Source organism: Lepidochelys kempii, chromosome 3 (genome assembly GCF_965140265.1).
Source record: "Lepidochelys kempii isolate rLepKem1 chromosome 3, rLepKem1.hap2, whole genome shotgun sequence".
Taxonomy (NCBI): domain Eukaryota; kingdom Metazoa; phylum Chordata; order Testudines; family Cheloniidae; genus Lepidochelys; species Lepidochelys kempii.
Genome location: NC_133258.1, coordinates 97,211,613 through 97,229,820, shown reverse-complemented (window position 1 = coordinate 97,229,820; position 18,208 = coordinate 97,211,613). Strand labels below are relative to the sequence as shown.

General features: G+C 40.7%; 1 protein-coding gene across 2 annotated transcripts; it reads left to right on the top strand.

Moving 5' to 3' along the window:
* KIAA0408 (KIAA0408 ortholog) lies at positions 1 to 13,995 on the top strand. Of its 2 annotated transcripts, none has more exons than XM_073337257.1 (5): positions 1 to 145; positions 3,022 to 3,363; positions 3,693 to 3,772; positions 5,883 to 7,239; positions 9,992 to 13,995. In XM_073337257.1, exons 1-5 carry the CDS (start codon positions 11 to 13, stop codon positions 10,163 to 10,165), a joined length of 2,088 nt encoding a protein of 695 aa, XP_073193358.1. In that variant the 5' UTR covers positions 1 to 10; the 3' UTR covers positions 10,166 to 13,995. The 2 variants fall into 2 exon arrangements, with proteins under 2 accessions (XP_073193358.1, XP_073193359.1); XM_073337258.1 differs by lacking the exon at positions 9,992 to 13,995 and adding an exon at positions 9,772 to 9,909.
* Positions 13,996 to 18,208: the final 4,213 nt, after the last annotated feature.

The window sequence follows — 18,208 nt, the reverse complement described above, 5'->3', positions numbered from 1 at the left end:
TAGTGCAGCAATGGACCTACATAAACAACTGGAGAATACTGAAAAGAACTGGACTAAAGAGAAGATGGAACTGCTGGAGAGATTTGACAGTGAAAGGAAGGAGTGGGAAAGTCAGTGGAAGGTCATGCAGAAGAAAATAGAAGAGGTACTTTGGATTTTTGAGTGTAAACAACACTGTAAAAATGAACATTTTTCTAAAGTCTTATATGATAGCCCAAGGCCACCTCATGGTTTTTCTCTCTGAACCGTTTTCCAGTTCAGTGTCTGCCACTGTTTAATGGTTGATGGCAGGATGCAAGGTCTGAGCTGTGGGACTGTTTGAGATATTGTTAATTTTATAACCATGGATAAAGAGTAAGAACTTGAGATGTCACTTTGAAGCATTGGTCTTAGGTCAAATTTGCTGCAGTATTGCTGGCAGTATATACCATAGCCAGAGATTCTGGGCACAGTGTGCATCGTACATACATTTTAAACGGTAGCAGACATGTCTGTATGGGGCTTAGGTCTTTGGCGCTCAACCTTTCCAGACTACTGTATCCCTTTCAGGAGTCTGATTTGTCTTGTGTACCCCAAGTTGCACCTCACTTAAAAACAACTTGCTTACAAAATCAGACAAAAAATACAAAAAATTGTCACAGCACACTGTTACTGAAAAAGTGTTTACTTTCTCATTTTATCATATAATTAAAAATAAATCAATTGGAATATAAATATTGTACTTACATTTTAGTGTATAGAATAGTATAAACAAGTCATTGTATGACATTTGAGTTTGTACTGACTTTGCTAGTGCTTTTTATGTAGTCTGTTGTAAAACTAGGCAAATATCTAGAAGAATGGATGTACCTCTGGAAGACCTCTGCGTGCCCCCATGGGTATGCATACCCCTTGTTGAGAACCACTGGCTTAGGTGAATGCATATTTATCAACAAAATTCTAATACAGGCATTATAAAATATATCTCTCTGTCTGGGATAAATTATGTACTACTTTATTCGTTAACATCAAAGGGAATTCCATGAATCAAAGAATGAGTGGCTCAGGAAATGAGAGATTTATTCCTGCAAAGACCTACTATATTTATTGACGACCTTTATTAGAAAAAAGGATTACAGTAAACAAAGGCTAGACACAAAGAATATTTACACCTGTTAGCGATCATTTACTTTCTATCAATCCTAATTCACTTCCTTTCAAGGATAGCGTAAGTAATTTATTTATTATTCTTTTACACCAAAGTTGTCATCTGAATAAAATCCTCTGCCACTCACTAGTGCACAAATTTATTCTAATATACACATGAAAATATTCTTGCTTGCTTTCTGCAACCACTAGGAATGTAAGGAAGAGATTGTTCACATGAAAGGAAAATAATAAAATGGAAAAGGAAAATGGAGCCAAATGACTCAGACATAGGCTGCTCTCAGGCTACAGTGTAACTCCGTGATGTCTGCCTCCTATGTTTCAGCTGTAATTTCTATTGGATTTGAATATGATATTCTTCTCCACTTCTTGCCTTAAATGTGGTGATGTTGCTGTGATTTGTTAACTAGTTGCCTTGTTTTGCCACAGAAGTGGCAAACTACATTTCAGTGCTTAGTAACGTGAGCCCTATATGTATATTTATGCTGTTTGGGGCAGGAATCAGGTTTGCTTTCGATCATTTACAGCATCTAAATCAATGGAGCTCCAACCTGATTGGGGCCTTTATATGCTACTGTAATATAAATAATAAATGAGTATTATTACAATTAATAATCATCTGCTAGTTTGTTAGTTGGCTCTATGGTGTTGGAGATGATGGGCCTAATTCTCAATTACACTGAGGCCCTTTGACCCAGCTCTTGCAGTGGAAAGGGACTTTAAAGTGAATGTAATTGTAATTTACACACACTGTAATGCCCCTTTATGCTGCCAGAGCAGTGTAAAGCAGCCTTAGTGGGAGAATCAGGTCTGATAGCTTTTGAGTGAGATGTAATGATCGCTCGTGGTCATTAACAGTTTCAAATAAAAACAGGAATATGTAAACCTCCATGTCCTAGCCAAATTCCCAACTCTAGTCATTGCATTCTACCTACCCGTATTTGCTATGCAGTTTCAAGCAGATGCACTATTTTTCTTTTCTGCCTGTCCAAAATTGTGTTACAGACTGTGCTGTGCACTGTTAAAGAGCAGGTGTGTTTCAGCTCAGAAATGGCTACATCCCTTGTCTACCTCACATCGATGTTGTGAGAATTAATTAATGTTGATAAGGAGCTTTGGGATCTTTGCATGCAAGGGACAGTAAATGGAAATATACATTGTACAATGCTTCAAAGTGACATCTCAAGTTCTTACTCTTTATCCATGGTTATAAAATTAACAATATCTCAAACAGTCCCACAGCTCAGACCTTGCATCCTGCCATCAACCATTAAACATATATTTTGTATTATAATTCCCCAAATTAGAATATGCCAGCATACCTGAGCTGACAATGCCTTTACTTTTACTAGTGGAGTCAGAGGATCTTAAATGCCTATTCATGGTCAGGACCTGATCAAAAAGACACCAGCACATTACCATCCAACACCATCCTGGAATTTTGATTCAGTATTGATTCATAGAGGATGTTTCACTTATTTATGGACCAGCAAAATTTGCTGGAGCACCTTGGTGTTTCTGGCAGTCTACCACCTAATTACTGACCAAGCTCAGAGGTACTTAACATGTGAGATCTTCTGGAACCCATTCCATAGCTCTAAGCCCTTGATTAAAATATAGCAAAGATTTTGGGAATTGTAACAAACCTTCTCCACACCTTGTGACAACAGAATGGTCCATTGGCCATTCCGCTAAGGACTCAGCATCTCTTAGCTAAAAATACATATCAAATCTTTCAGCCCATATGTGATTTTACTGAATGAAAATGCTTAGGAGCTTTGTAACACAGTTTAAAGCAGACAATAAATATGGTCCTTTATCCTAGAAGCTCATAATTCTACTTAGATTAAATAGGGTGTTTTATTGCCTTTTCAGCTTTACCAGGAGGTAAAACTAAGGCGGGAGAGCAATATGAATGTCCGGGATAATAAGGCCATTCAAAGCAAGATGCTGCAGCTATCTGTATATTCCCCTACTTCAGAAGGGAGTGACACAGCAGAACTGAACTGTCGACATAACTTGGCAAGTGACCGGATGGAAGAAAAGAGTTTGCTCAGTAAAACAGAACAAGAATGTAAAGAAACTAGAACTCAGGGGAAAAACAATGTTTTGTTAAGGAACAGTCTGGCCTTTGACAACCAGGAGAAATATGAAGACCTCCTCAGCTTGAAAATTCCTAAGAAAGATACCAGTAGTTATGCTGGTGATCTCAATGCAGTAAGTATGACAGTAACAGTGTTTCAGCAAATGTGGGGAACATGATGAAATCCTTCTCTCTCTACCCAGAGTATATGTCCTCTGAGTCTTAGAATGCAACAACTTCCCAGCCAGGGAATGTTTCCCCTTCCCCCTCAGTTTGTGACTGTTGAATATATAAACTTTTGTTAAATACACTAGTGGCATGCTATTTACCTTGGTCCATAACTTGGAGACATTTCTGTGCTACTCCCTTCTGCACAGGACTCTCCCATGTAAATCATCATTGGGTATAAAACAATTCTGGAGATTACTGTTCATGCTAAGGTAACATTATTTTATTTGTAAAGGCTCTTAAAGAACTGGCAAAAGTTAGTGAAGAGTTATGCAGCTATCAAGAGGAAATTCGAAAGAAGCCCAACCACAGAAGGTAAAAACACATTTGGCCTATTTATGTTAGGGGAAGAAAGGCAACAGTGGGCCTATTCCTGAGGCTATTCAAGTTAAGGGAAATTTGCAATTGAATTGGTCAGGAGCTGGATAGGGCTCAGTGTGTTAGTGCTCAGCGTAAGGAATCCCAGTGAAAACCAAAATATGTTTCAAACTCATGTTTTAATTGCAAAAAATGCAGTGTGCTTCCAAAATATATAAACTGATATCTGCATTTACGTAGGGCTAGATTGTGCCTCGCCCTAGCACAGTAGTGGAGTAGACAGGATGAAAGATTTCTGTCCCCCCTCTTGATTTTCATACACATTGTAAGGAGAGTGGTCACTTTGGATAAGCTATTACCAGCAGGAGAGTGAATTTGTGTGTGTGGTTTTTGGAAAAAAAAAGGGGGGCGGGTGAGAAAACCTGGATTTGTGCTGGAAATGGCCCACCTTGATTATCATACACATTGTAAAGAGAGTGGTCACTTTGGATGGGCTATTACCAGCAGGAGAGTGAGTTTGTGGGAGGGGGGGGGCAGAGGGTGAGAAAACCTGGATTTGTGCTGGAAATGGCCCACCTTGATTATCATACACATTGTAAGGACAGTGATCACTTTAGATAAGCTATTACCAGCAGGAGAGTGGGGTGGGAGGAGGTATTGTTTCATGGTCTCTGTGTATATAATGTCTTCTGTAGTTTCCACAGTATGCATCCGATGAAGTGAGCTGTAGCTCACGAAAGCTTATGCTCAAATAAATTGGTTAGTCTCTAAGGTGCCACAAGTACTCCTTTTCTTTTTGTCCCCCCTCTGTGTCATGTTAGGGTTACCTAGATTTCAGCACTGGATGCTGGAGGGACTGCAGGGGATTTTCACCAGATACTCCCTACAAGGAGCAAGGGGGCAGGGAGTGACTTCTCTCCCCTCCCTCCCACTTTGCACACACACACACACTAGGGGAGATGGCTGGCCACATCAGGGAGAAGTAAGCTGCATGCTGAAAGGAACAGTAGCAAATCATTTTTCCCCTCCACCAGCACCCCGTCCACTGCAAACATAATGCCCTTGGATTCCTCATGAGGAAATACCGCTAGACACTGCTCCTTACACACGGATGTACATAAAGTGCACAGAGGGCTAGATTGTGCCCTTGGTGTGACAGGCTGTCTGGCAGGGGTTCGGTGAGGCCACATGGCAGCCAAGTGCCCAGAAGGTTTTCTGGCTGATTCTGCCAGAATTCCTCCTTGGGGCTCCTGGGAAGCCCACACTTGTGCGGCAGCTACACCACTCTTGGAGAGGCAGCATTGTGTTTCCCTCTCCATTCTCAGCCAACTCTGCTGAGCATAGACCTGACCTCACCCTGTAATTTTCTAGGCAGCTAACACCTGTCGCCTTGTAGGTATGTACGCACATTGTGCCAGGCTCTTGCTGAGAGATTCAAGAAGTACAAAGGGGCTCCTTGGAGTCTTTCCCCAGTACATCCATGCATGGGCAGCCTACAGTCTTTTCCACAGTGTATGATTGCTTTAGCATCAATATCTGTGAAGGAACTGCTGTACACTTTGTGAATGTGTGCTGGAAAATGTGATTATTGCATGGAACCATAAATGACACATTTGTGCTCTCACATTGAATATTAAGACATTTGCACAAGCCAATGACTACGCGCAGAGGCGCTCCTCACTCAAATACTCATGCCAACTCCCACTGAATTGAGTACAAATTAGAGGGCCCGTCCTCCTTCCTACAGTAAAACCTCTTATAGGGGACCTAGGTTGGGGGATGGAGGGGAGGAGTACACTGCAAGATTTCCTTTGCTGAGGTTCCTTCAAACTCTTCCATCATAGAGTGGGACTTCTTCCCTGTATTCTTAGCAGTGGAATTGCCCCAAAATCTTTTCCAACAGCCAGTCTTAAAGACCTTCTTCTGGGTGCCTGTGTACTGGGAGTGGGAAGCTGTGCTGGGGTTAATCCTTTGTTCCCCTTAGGGGTCAGACAGTGCCCCATGCTCTGTCACATGTCTACAGGTTAAGCCTTCCCTTCCTTTTCCCCAGATGACTTCTTAGGAGGAACATCCTCATCACTAAAAACGCCTCTTCTTTTATGTACAGAATGAAGTCACTTCCTTTTCTGGAAGAATTTGAAGAAACCCAAAACACAGTTATTATGCCTGAGATTAACTGCATGTCCAGCAATGAACCACAAACTTCTTCCATCACTTTTGAAACAGAAGGACAAAATAACAGGAAGAACTTGATGAGTGCCAACAGGGGTTTGAAAGATATGCCTTGTAGCTCTTTTACTGGTGGTAGAGGAAGAGACTTCATGCCCTGGCCAAAAAAAGAAGCCCCACCAGTTCCTCCACGGAGCACTTCTCGACATCTGACAAACTCACTTTCTGCAGCTGTACAGATCTCTGAAGTACCCGTAAAAGATACAGACAGCAGAAGCAACTGTAAGGTTCAGGAGGATAGGAATGGAAGGAAATGTATTAATCCTTCTCTTGCAAAACAGAGTGAAGATCCAGTGGCACATGCAAATGAAGGAAAGTCTGTGAAAGATGGTGCAGTGGTAACTGCTTCAGTACCTATAGCCAAAAAAGAGAGAGTCTCTGAGTGCAGTGTAGCGGCAGGTTTTTGTCACAACACATGGTCATGTGATGTGGGCAAGCTTGGAAAAGGTACTCCGAATGGATCTTCCCCGTTGTCTGCCCAGAAAAGCTGTTCAGATGGAAATATGGTGCAAACAGAGAATTTGCACAGAAGACATTGCCCTAAATCTCATAATGTTTTACATTATGGTAATGACTCCTGTGACCCTGCAATGTTGCCAAAGAAGACCCCAAAAAATGAAACATTGGCAGCAAAGATCGATGAATTTAACAGGACTGTATTTCATACAGATAAATGCAACAAATCTTTGCAAGAAAATCAGAAGCTTCAAAGACCAACTGGAGATCATAAACACTGTGGCCCAGGGTGTGACTGGATGATTAACAGAACAGAAACTGTAAATGCATCTTATGTTTCAAATCCCAGACTCTCTGCAGCAAAGAAACAGGATCCCTGCAATCCAACCAAAGCTGCCAGAACAACAGGGCAACAAAAGCAAATAAATGGACTTCTAAGCACCAGTGGCTACCGGCATATGCTTCACGAGCGTGATTGGAGACCAATTAATTTATCTGGTCGCCCACGTTCAGCTGACTCGAGGTCAAACTATGGAGTTGTTGAAAAACTTTTGAAAAACTATGAAAAATCAACAGTGACATCTTTATATAATTCTAAATGCTGCAAAGATAAGGGGACACAGTCAGATTCTGAGTTCACAGATGGGAGTTGTGAGACATTGAGTGGGTATTTAGAAATGCTCCAGACAGAGCAAGGAAAGCAAGAGTTTCAGAGGAATTCAGCCAGGCGTGTTGGGCAGCAAGTCAAACAAGGCAAAGAGAGACAGAAGTTACCAGAGGTAAGATTTATACCCAACTTCAGAAACAAGCCACTAAAATGGGACAGTTTAAAATATCTGTTTGTGTAATATTAGATACTTTGGGTGTGATCCTTTTCTCATTTACACCTGTGTGAATCAGGAGTGATTCCATGGAAGGTAATGGAGCTACATCAGTATAATATAGGAGTCCTGTGGGATCAGATTCTGATCTCAGTGACACTGGTGTAAATCTAGAGTTTAACCTCAGTGTAGCTACTTGAAATTTGCACTGCTATAGCTAACATCAGAATCTGGCCCATTCTCTCCCCCGCTCTCCCCTCCCATGACTGTTTTCAAAAACCCATTCAAAGGATTTTAACACAGCCTCCCATGGCAAAACCTACAGGGGCTGAGAGAGCAGTCTCCAGAACAATGGCTGTTGTTTGTCTCCTAAAGGTGCCATGCTGGGGTTTCTATACGTGTCCAGTAACGGAGCATTCACACATTCTTCAAATCCAGACTGTGCATCGCTCCCAACACTGACCCAGGGGAAAGAGAGGGGCTGGTCCAGCCACAGCATTTTGCATTTGGCCTTATTTTACTGGCAGAGTGTAGAAAAGTTGCCCTTTTCTCAAACTCCTAAAAAAAAAATGAAACAAGTATTTTGAAAAATGTAGTTGAAGTTACTGGTCCTGCCAGTGGCTGCTGGGAAGTGGACGTCACTACTGGCTCAGGCAGACTACTGGCTGGAAGCACACAAAGGAAAGGATGTAGAGAAACTGGGAAGGATCCAGAGGTGCGCGACAGAGATGATCAAAGGGATGGGGATGAAAGCCATATGAGGAAAGGCTGAAGGAATAGGGTATGCTGAGTTTGGAAAAGAGGAGATTAACGGGGGATATGATAGCGGTCTTCAGCTACATTTGAAAAGCTACCATAAAAAAGGTAAAGAAAAGTTGTTCTCTCTTGCCACAGAGGGCAGGACAAGAGGCAATGGTTTCAAACTACAGCACAGCAGATTTAGATTAAAGCTCAGGAAAAGCTTCCTAACAGTAAGAACAGTAGGACAGTGGAACAGACTGCCTTCGGAGGTCGTGGAAGTTCCTTCACTGTGGTTTTCAAAAGGAGGCTGGATACAGCCATCTGTCTTGGATGGTTTAGACACAACAAATCCTGCATCCTGACAGGGGGGTTAGACTAGATGACCTTTGCTGATCCTACTAACTTCTATGATTCTGTGATACCCTCCTTAGCGCCTCACAGAGATGGGGTAGACTCACTTGGAGCTGTGAAACCCCATAGGGAAAAAAAGTATGTCAGATCGTCAACTGGTATAATTCAAATTGGCACAATTCCATTGACTTCAGTGGAGCCACATTGATTTTAACAGCTGAGAATTTGATTCTGTAGATTTTCTTCTGACCAAGGGCTGAGCCTAACATAAGGATGTTCTTGTTGGTTTGGGGTTTTTTGGGTCAGCTTCACCAGTGTGCAGCAGTGGTGTTGGAACACTTTTAATAGTAGGGGTGCTGAAAGCCAGCCCCCTTACCTCTGTCCATGCCCCCTCTCCCCCCCCAGAGCTGGGGCTGGGAGCAGGCCTGTGTCTCTGGGAGGGGGGACCTGTGTAAAGGGGCTGAGGCTGGGGCCACAGCTGGGGGTGGGAGTGCAACTGGGAGCAGAGCCCCATGCACAGGGCTGGCAGCCTGGCCCCTGGGGAGGGTGGCAGTGGAGCCCTGGGCGCTGGGCCAGGACCCCAGAGTGGGGAAGGCAGCTGGAAACCTGCGTAAAACCTGGGGGTGCTACAACACCCCCTGCATCCCTATAGTTTTCAGTAGAAACAACTTTGTTCTACCACAGCAAAAAAAAAAAAGAAAAAAGGAGAAGCTTCTGATTTTTTTGCTCTGTGCAAATGTGATAGGAAATTTCCTTAGTGAATATTTGGAGTAAGAACAATGAGCCAGAGTTTGATTTTATTTTTACTGGCATAAATCCAGAGTAACTCTACTAAAGCCAATGGGCCTGACTCTCCACTGTCTTGCTCCTTGTGTAGTCATTTATGCCTATGTAAAGTGAGTGTAAAATACTAACTAATCAGAATGGCAGCATTTTAAACCCACCTGCACTCACTTGGCAAAGGTATAAAGAACCACACATGGCACAATGCACTGAAGAATCACACCTATGGTAATTACTCTGTATTTATACCACTGAAACAAAGAACAGAGTCTGGACTGTTGTCTTTCATACGTTTGTGAAGCTCTGCATGCAGCTATGATACTATAGTCATAAATTATCATTATTAACAATTTATGAAGTACAAACATCTTCACATAACAGTAATGGAAACACAGTCCTTTATAATGAGCCTTGACAGTTACAACAGGATCCATCAAAAGATACCTGAAAGGTACATGGAATCCTGTTTCAGTGTATTGTTGTATACTGAGTTATGTTTATGAACCAGCATAAAAGTTCATCCACATAAGTTCCAAAAATGAAAAGGTGCCTGCAAGAGCAATTAATTTATGGTTTGCATATGGGTTAAAATCTTATATCTTCCCTTGTATCTAGCATCCATGTCCACATATCTCATGCTGCAACTGATGTAAGAATTCCTATATATAGAAGTGTCTGTTCCTTTGCATTCTATACATTGCTATGTAAACACATCCTCAGGTCCTTTTAATAGCCCAAGACCACCTGTTCTGAGGTATGCCACTTCATTCCTTTTACATTCCATTAACGACTGTGTTATAACTTGTTAAGGCAAGTAGTTTCATTTGTGTTCTAGATATCTGTGCCAGCTAAATGTTCAACTGGGAAAGGCTTCTCCCGGCCAGCGCGGCCAGCAAATCGACGCTTACCTTCCAGGTGGGCATCCAGATCACCTTCAGCACCACCTGCTGTGAGAATGACTGCACACAGTTATTCTCTCTCACTTCAGTCAGAGACGACAGTAGTCTGAACTCAAGGATGAATTTGATGCTGTTGTGAAATGTGAAAGCTCTGCGCCTCTTTATAACTGTGTGTTCTCTGATTGTGATAGCACCCAGTTCTACACTGTGTATATCGTCCAAAAGTAATCCTGTCACTTGACTTACTGGGCAAAGCGTTTTCAATCTCAGATCATCATTGCAGTCTTCAGTGTTTTTATTGATGAAATAATTATACCCCTCGTTTTCTTTCTTTCTTTCTTTCTTTCTTTCTTTCTTTCTTTCTTTCTTTCTTTCTTTCTTTCTTTCTTTCTTTCTTTCTTTCTTTCTTTCTTTCTTTCTTTCTTTCTTTCTTAAATGGCTCACAAATAATTACTTTTGAATGACATCCTCCTTGGTTTGCCAATCTATTTTGAGTTGATACAATGTATAGTTCTGTATATTCTGACTTTTCTGCAAACAGCAGAAAGTAAAGCTGTATGCATGATCATGTGTTTGTAGGTGCATGTGCTGGAATAGGAAGTATACAGGTCTGTATTTAGAAGAGACAAACTCTGTGCTAGTATTGACACTGAAATTACAACATATATGCCTATATATACTTTGTGTTTATTTAAAATTTTTGAAAATATAAAGCCCTGATGACATTTATATTTTGTACATCTTTTATATAGGTTCACAGGTATAGTGAATACACTTTTTTGACTATAGTTGCAGCGACAAGGGCTTGCACAATATGTATCAGAAGCAGACAAGCTCAGTGGATTCCTCGGACGTGCTTAATGGCATACTTGTTTGGTTTTTCAACCCTTACGATGCTAGGGTCAATATAGCTGGGCATATTTTTTCGGAATTAAAATACTGTATGATTAGTACTATATTAGCCTTTTTCATCACCTGAGATATTCCTAAAACATTCTGCTGCCTTAAAATGCTTTATACGTGCCATTTAATATAACCTACTGTAGGGAATTAACTCCTATAGTTTCAGCTATATTGTAAATATACAGTTTATGGAGGAAAGAAAAGGATGGTAAGCATGGTAATTCTTTCAAATTTGTTTTCTTTAAACACTGTATTTAAAAGTATAGTTACATCAGAGAAATTTAACCTGTTTACTTTCAGTGAAAGCAGGAGAATAAGGAATGCTAGGATTACCAAATGCTGTAGTTAGGCTTTCTTACTTTGATACTGGACTTCATAGAGTGTAAGCCAACAGCTAACTTACTGCTCCTGTGAATGGTATAAGTGGCAGTCAGTTATGAAGTTTGCTTGTATTCTGGCAACAGCCTACATACAGTACATATATATTGCCTCAAGAGCTGAAGGAGATATGATCATTGTGGTGCCAGGAATCCTAGACTGATGGCATTAGAAGTATGTTCTTGCCCTCATCTGTCTGTATATTATTGGCCATTAGAATGCTGTGTGTGTAGGCTGGCTTATTCCCTTCCCACCTTTTGAATGAAATATTGACACTATTCAGCATTTTTGTTCACTTTTTGTAACAACAGTGTTCTCCATTCTAGAAATTTGTACCCACCATAAAGTTGCCAGATGCGTAGCAGGGATGAACAACCAGTTAAGATATTTCTTCAGTTTACTGATATTTACTGCCTACTTTTGATTATCAACTTGCTGAATAACATAGAAAGGAACAAAAAAGAAAAGGAGGACTTGTGGCACCTTAGAGACTAACAAATTTATTTGAGCATCCCTTCATCCTCTCTCAGGGGTCGCATAAACGCTCGGGGGTCGCGTAACTAGTTATGCGACCCCCGAGCAAGGATGAAGAGATGCTCAAATAAATTTTGTTAGTCTCTAAGGTGCCACAAGTCCTCCTTTTCTTTTTGCAAATGCAGACTAACATGGCTGCTACTCTGAAACCATAGAAAGGAACAAAAACCTGTGGTATTCCCTGGTGTATGTAACTTTAATTAACAGAAAGTTATGGAGGTAAACTAATAGGTCAAGGACAAGTCCATTTTGTCAAGATCTTCTGAGTCCCTCTCATGCATATACCTTGGTTTTGACATCTAGAGATCTCAGTAATTTGTGCACTATAAATACCCGAGAAGACTAGCTGGACATATTGATTTTAGAAATATTAATATACGTCTGTTTAAAATGAAGTTGTCTTTGCAGGAGTAAGCATGGCAGAGTCAGTTCCCAGCATTGTGATAACCACAGCTTAGCAGCTGTCTTAAGTAGCCTTAGTGATCTGACATATGCTCTTACTTGCTGTAGGAGGAAGGGGTACTAGCTGTCTTTCCAGTTTCCCCAGTGTTAGCTCAGATTGAGAAGAGCTGCCATGCTGGAGCTTCTGAAGGGACAGAGCCTCCAGAACAAAGAAATCATAAATCTTCAGAGTGGGACATAACTTTTCTCCCACCCCTGATCTCACCAAATGAAGGGTTCCACTGCTTTTATTTTGTGAGCCTATTGTCAAAATGACAGGTTGAATGTTATGTCTCCATGTGTTGGTTAAAGTCTTTGTGTAGCTGTACACTCTTTATTCACTCTCTGAACCACTGTGAGATTCTCCATACTGCTTCGACTAGGAACATGACTATATTTTACTTTGGCCCCGAAGTAAATCCAGTGGAGAGTCTGCAGAGTTCTAAAAGCCTAACTGGAAACAATTAAATAGAAACTCCTCAGGCACAATGGAGTTAGCTGCCAACCCAAACACTTTCCAGGTATTGAAAATATGTGAATGTCACTATGGATCAGTTGCCTCCCCTCTTTGATGCTCAGTTATTTGTGTTGCACACAATCACAAAGGGATTGTGGCCTTGTCTACACATAAAAGTTGTATGAACTTAACAAAATCAGTTTGTAAGCCAATTTAGTTAAATCAGTGTAAAACCTATGTATAGACCAGGCCTTAGAAATGAGAGAGAGGCACCACCCCAGCCAACTTCCCTTGGCTGAAAGGACTGGTTGGCTTGATACAGAGCCCTTGGGCAGGGGGAGAAGGAATAAAAAGGTAAATCTCCAAGAAATGCTCATATATCCTTTTACCTCTCGCTCATCATTCACCATCTAGTTCTACTTAATGTTTTATTTTTGCTCAATAGTCTTAGTTATCATCTTCCTATAAAGAGTACATTTTAAATGATGCTAAAGGAATGAAACCAATACTTTGCTTGTTCTCTGTGAGCCATAGAATTAGTGTGTTGACCTTTACACAGACAGTAGGGGGTGAATTGGCCATTATCAGAATAAATTGCCAAACTGTGTAATCTAATTTTTCAATGTTCTTTTGAACATCAGTTACTTTCTACTGCCCTTTGGTTCTGCTCGGTATGTACAGAGTTGTCTATTTAAGAATATGTTTCTGCTGAAACTGTAAATAGGGATCTTGTATCGAAATGGCCTCAATATTATTTTTGCAAAGTTTCACAGCATCCCAGCAGGCTGGCTAGCTACATCCCAATTTTAAGTTATGGACCAAATATAAGTTCCCTAGCATGCAAAAAGTATGCAATTTTCACGGTGTTGCTATGAAAAGAATTTTTTTGGCATTGAGGCCTGCAATATACAATTCTATCTATCATTATTCTTTCTTGGAGTAATCTGTAATATTCTCTTTGATTGTGTATGTTTTCTTTAAAATGAAAGGCAGAAGACATTTACTTTTATCTGCTAAACCTGAAAACCTTTTTTGCATCTGTCCTTTCCACCACCACTCGATTCCCAGTGGATGTATGTTTTCTGTGTGGTTCCTTGCCAATGGTCCATACGTATATGACATACTGTAGGATTTTCTATTTGTACTGCACTCAAGATATTTTCCCCAACACATCTTGTTCTTAAACCTGTTGATACCGTTGCCATCCGTAAAAATATTAGACCTTAATTTACTGTTTTGTGTCATTTGAAATGCACTTTCTTCATCAACTGTTAATGTCATATGCTATATAAAACTTGTTACTCTTATAGTTTAAGGATGGTAACTCTGTTTCTGAGGTTGCTTTTTTTCCTTTTCTATTTATAAAGCATTTACATTAGCAGGAACATATTCCTAATGTGCACTGAACAATCAGCAGCTATGTGACTATGAGATTTCATACTTACAGTGCCTTGATAGGATGTTACTATGAAAAGTATTGTACTGGAACTTCCTTAGAGTAACACAGATTGAACCCAGAATATGAACAAAGTCAAGGGTATGAATAAAAATCAGGAAGATAACAGAAGAATCAAATATCAAGGCGCTGCTACACTTGTAGTAAATGTGTGGCTAGTTCTTTGTTCCTAAGGAAACATCCCCTTTTACTGCCTGTAATGTATCCTTTGAAATTTTCAGTCCTGTATTTTTTTCACCTGTGCCTTTGTGGATACCAAATTCCAGTTTTCCTGCTTTGTGTGTATTATAGCAGTAGTTGATGTTGGCGATTTCAAATTCTCACCCATTAATGCTAAAAAATATGCATTTTTGCTGAGTGTTTATCAGCTTCTGTATGGTTTCATATGTTAATCCTTCTAGTGTCATTGTTGTTTTACCAGCAGATATGCTATAGCACTCATGATTTGGACAGTATGAAATTTATGACCTATAGTCTCAGGTCATCAAAGGTGTTTAAGTACCTAACTCCCAATGACATCAATGGGAGTTAGGTACTTAAATACCTTGGAGGATATGGACCAAACACCTTTCATTCACACAGAAATCCCAACACTTGCAGAGGGAGGAGCCCTGCAATACTGCTGGAGTGTGGCTAGCCCTGTAAGGTGGAATGTGACTGGTATTTCCCTCCAGCACACTATGGGCTATGATGTAACTCCTCACCCCACCCCCAGTTGATCATGCAAGTTGTGGGGGCTGGCTGCAAGCAGCTTCACCCCCAATCCAGCATATCTTCTCCCATACAGGGACAAAATTGCAGCTCCTGTGGTCTGTTCTGTTAAGGACCTGCTCTCTGTTAGCACTCCCAGGGACATGGGACACCCCAAATGGGGCTGGGAGAAGGCAGGGCCTGTCATGGGAGGCAAAGCTGGCTTGTTGTGCGGGAGGTACATGCTTTACTCTGTAAGGGTGTGCGCTCCCCTTAAGTGCCTCCCAGAGGCAGTGGTGCTGGAACAATTATTATAGGGGCTGTTGATGGCAGAAACTCTGTATTTGGGTTGTTATTACTACTGCAAGTCAGGGGGTGTGGCAGCGCCCCAGCACTCATAGTTCCAGCACTTATGCCAGGAGGTGCTGTCTCCCCACCATTCCTAACTTGTGTCTTCACCTTCATGGGGTAGTCTGACCCCACATAAGAGTTAGGGTGGGAAGAATCTAATAAAGGTTTTTCTTATGTAGTTGAAATGATAGCAAAATTACACAGGTCTGAATCAGTGGCCTGTAAAGGAATTTCAGCCAAGATCACAGTGTGTGTGCAGGGGTGGGAACTCCTGCGCTTCCAGTAAGGTACCACAGGACTGAATGGTTTGCAGAGGTAATAGAACATGATCTTGGGGAAGCCATCACATTCAAATGGCAGCATCTGCCAGGGTGACAGGCCATATGTTAACTAATGATTTGGATAGGTACGTTGCAGCTTGCACTGGAGAGTAAAAAGACAAGTGTGTAACTGTAACATGGTGGCTTAATACATGCTATTAGGACTCCACGTAAGGCTGAACTTCTGCAGCTTTCCTCTCCCACCACTCATCCTGCATTCTCCTCAGTTCAAACTGGGTCTTGCTTTGTAGGCACTTACACCTATCTTTCTTTGAGATGGAAGTGAAATCATTCTGCATGTCACTTAGGAGTCTGGAAATGTCCTCATTGTTCTCATCGACCCAATCCTGGTATACCCTTTTCTTTGGCCCCAGCACTGATTTAACTATCAATAATCACATCTTTGTAGTTCCATTTTTCTGTTGGGTTGCCAGAGATTGGTGGCCATGAAAAAAGCTTGTCATCACAAGGCTGCTGAAACTGCACATGATAGTCAATGTGTTTGAGCAAGGGCTGTCGATTAATCACAGTTAACTCACACGATTAACTCAAAAAATGTAATCGTCATTTAAAAAAATTAATCGCGATTAATTGCATTGTTGAACAATAGAATACCAATTTAAATTTATCAAATATTTTGGATGTTTTTCTACATTTTCAAATATATCAATTTCAATTACAACACTGAATACAAAGTGTACAGTGCTCACTTTATATTATTTTTTATTACAAATATTTGCACTGTAAAAATGATAAACAATGAAATAGTATTTTTCAGTTCACCTCATACAAGTACTGGAGTGCAATCTCTTTATAATGAAAATGCAACTTACAAATGTAGGTTTTTTGTTACATAACTGCACTCAAAAACAAAGCAGTGTAAAACTTTAGAGCCTACAAGTCCACTCAGTCCTACTTCTTGTTCAGCCAATCGCTAAGAGAAACAAGTTTATTTACATTTACTGGAGATAATGCTGCTTACTTCTTAATTACAGTGTCACCTGAAAGTGAGAACAGGCTGGCGTCACAAGATATTTAAGTGCCAGATATGCTAAAGATTCATATGCCTCTTCATACCTTGGCCATCGTTCCAGAGGACATGCTTCCATGCTGATGATGCTCATTAAAAAAATAATGCATTAATTAAATTTGTGACTGAACTCCTTGGGGGAGAATTATATGTCTCCTGTTCTGTTTTACCTGCATTCTGCCATATATTCTATGTTATAGCAGTCTTGGATGATGACCCAGCACATGTTGTTCGTTTTAAGAATACTTTCACTGCAGATTTGACAAAATGCAAAGAAGATTCCAATATGAAATTTCTAAAGCTCGCTACAGCACTCGACCCAAGGTTTAAGAATCCGAAGTGCCTTCCAAAATCTGAGAGGGACGAGGCGTGGAACATGCTTTCAGAAGTCTTAAAAGAGCAACACTGTGATGCAGAAACTACAGAACCCAAACAACCAAAAAAGAAAATCAACCTTCTGGTGGTGGCATCTCACGCAGATGATGAAAATGAACATACATTGGTCCACACTGCTTTGGATCATTATTGAGCAGAACCCATCATTAGCATGGACGCATGTCCGCTGGAATGGCGGTTGAAGCATCAAGGGACATATGAATCTTTAGTGCATCTGGCATATAAATATCTTGCAACGCCAGCCACAACAGTGCTGTGCAAACGCCTGTTCTCATTTTCAGGTGACATTGTAAACAAGAAGCAGGCAGCGTTATCTCCTGCAAATGTAAACAAACTTGTTTGTCTGAGCGATTGGCTGAACAAGAACTATGACTGAGTGGACTTGTAGGCTCTAAAGTTTTACATTGTTTTATTTTTGAATGCAGTTATATTTTATACATAATTCTACATTTGTAAGTTCAAATTTTATAATAAAGAGATTACACTACAGTACTTGTATTAGGTGAATTGAAAAATACTATTTCTTTTGTTTTTTACAGTGCAAATATTTGTAATCAAAAATAAATATGAAGTGAGCACTGTACACATATTCTGTGTTGTAATTGAAATCAATATATTTGAAAACGTAGAAAATATCCAAAAATATTTAAATAAATGGTATTCTATCATTAACAGTGTGATTAATCACGATTAATTTTTTTAATCGCTTGACAGCCCTAGTTTGAGCCTTGCTATGTTGAAGGCTGTTCTGTTGAGCTGGGGTGCTTGCACTGTGAGGGGCTATATGCAGGTTGAGCACTGCTCTTACCAATCTGTGGTCTGTCCATCATTCTGTGTCATGCATGGCTCTGGTAATTCTGACATCACGGTTGTCTCATTGGTGAGTGATAACAGTCAATCATGTGCCATTGTTTGGCCCATGGGTTCATCCATGTAGTTTTATATTTATCATTTTGCCTAAAGACAGTGTTAGTGATGAGCTGACGGTTCTGCACATTTACCCAAGAGGAGGAATCTGTTGCTGTTCATCTTTCCCACTTTGTGTTGTCATATCACACCTCTCCAGTCACTGCTGTCTCTACCAACTCTAGCATTGAAGTCTCCCAAGAGGAGTTGTCATATGCAGGGGTTGATCTGAGGATGTAGTCCAGGTCAGAGTAGAACGGCTCCTTGCTTTCTTCTGTGCTGGTCAGTGTA

Excerpts from the sequence above, each read along its gene's own strand:
- KIAA0408 (XM_073337257.1), top strand. The coding sequence starts at position 11 with ATGGACCTACATAAACAACTGGAGAATACTGAAAAGAACTGGACTAAA. Across the intron at positions 146-3,021 it reads TGCAGAAGAAAATAGAAGAG|CTTTACCAGGAGGTAAAACT; the intron begins GTACTTTGGATT and ends TTGCCTTTTCAG. Across the intron at positions 7,240-9,991 it reads AGAGACAGAAGTTACCAGAG|ATATCTGTGCCAGCTAAATG; the intron begins GTAAGATTTATA and ends TTTGTGTTCTAG.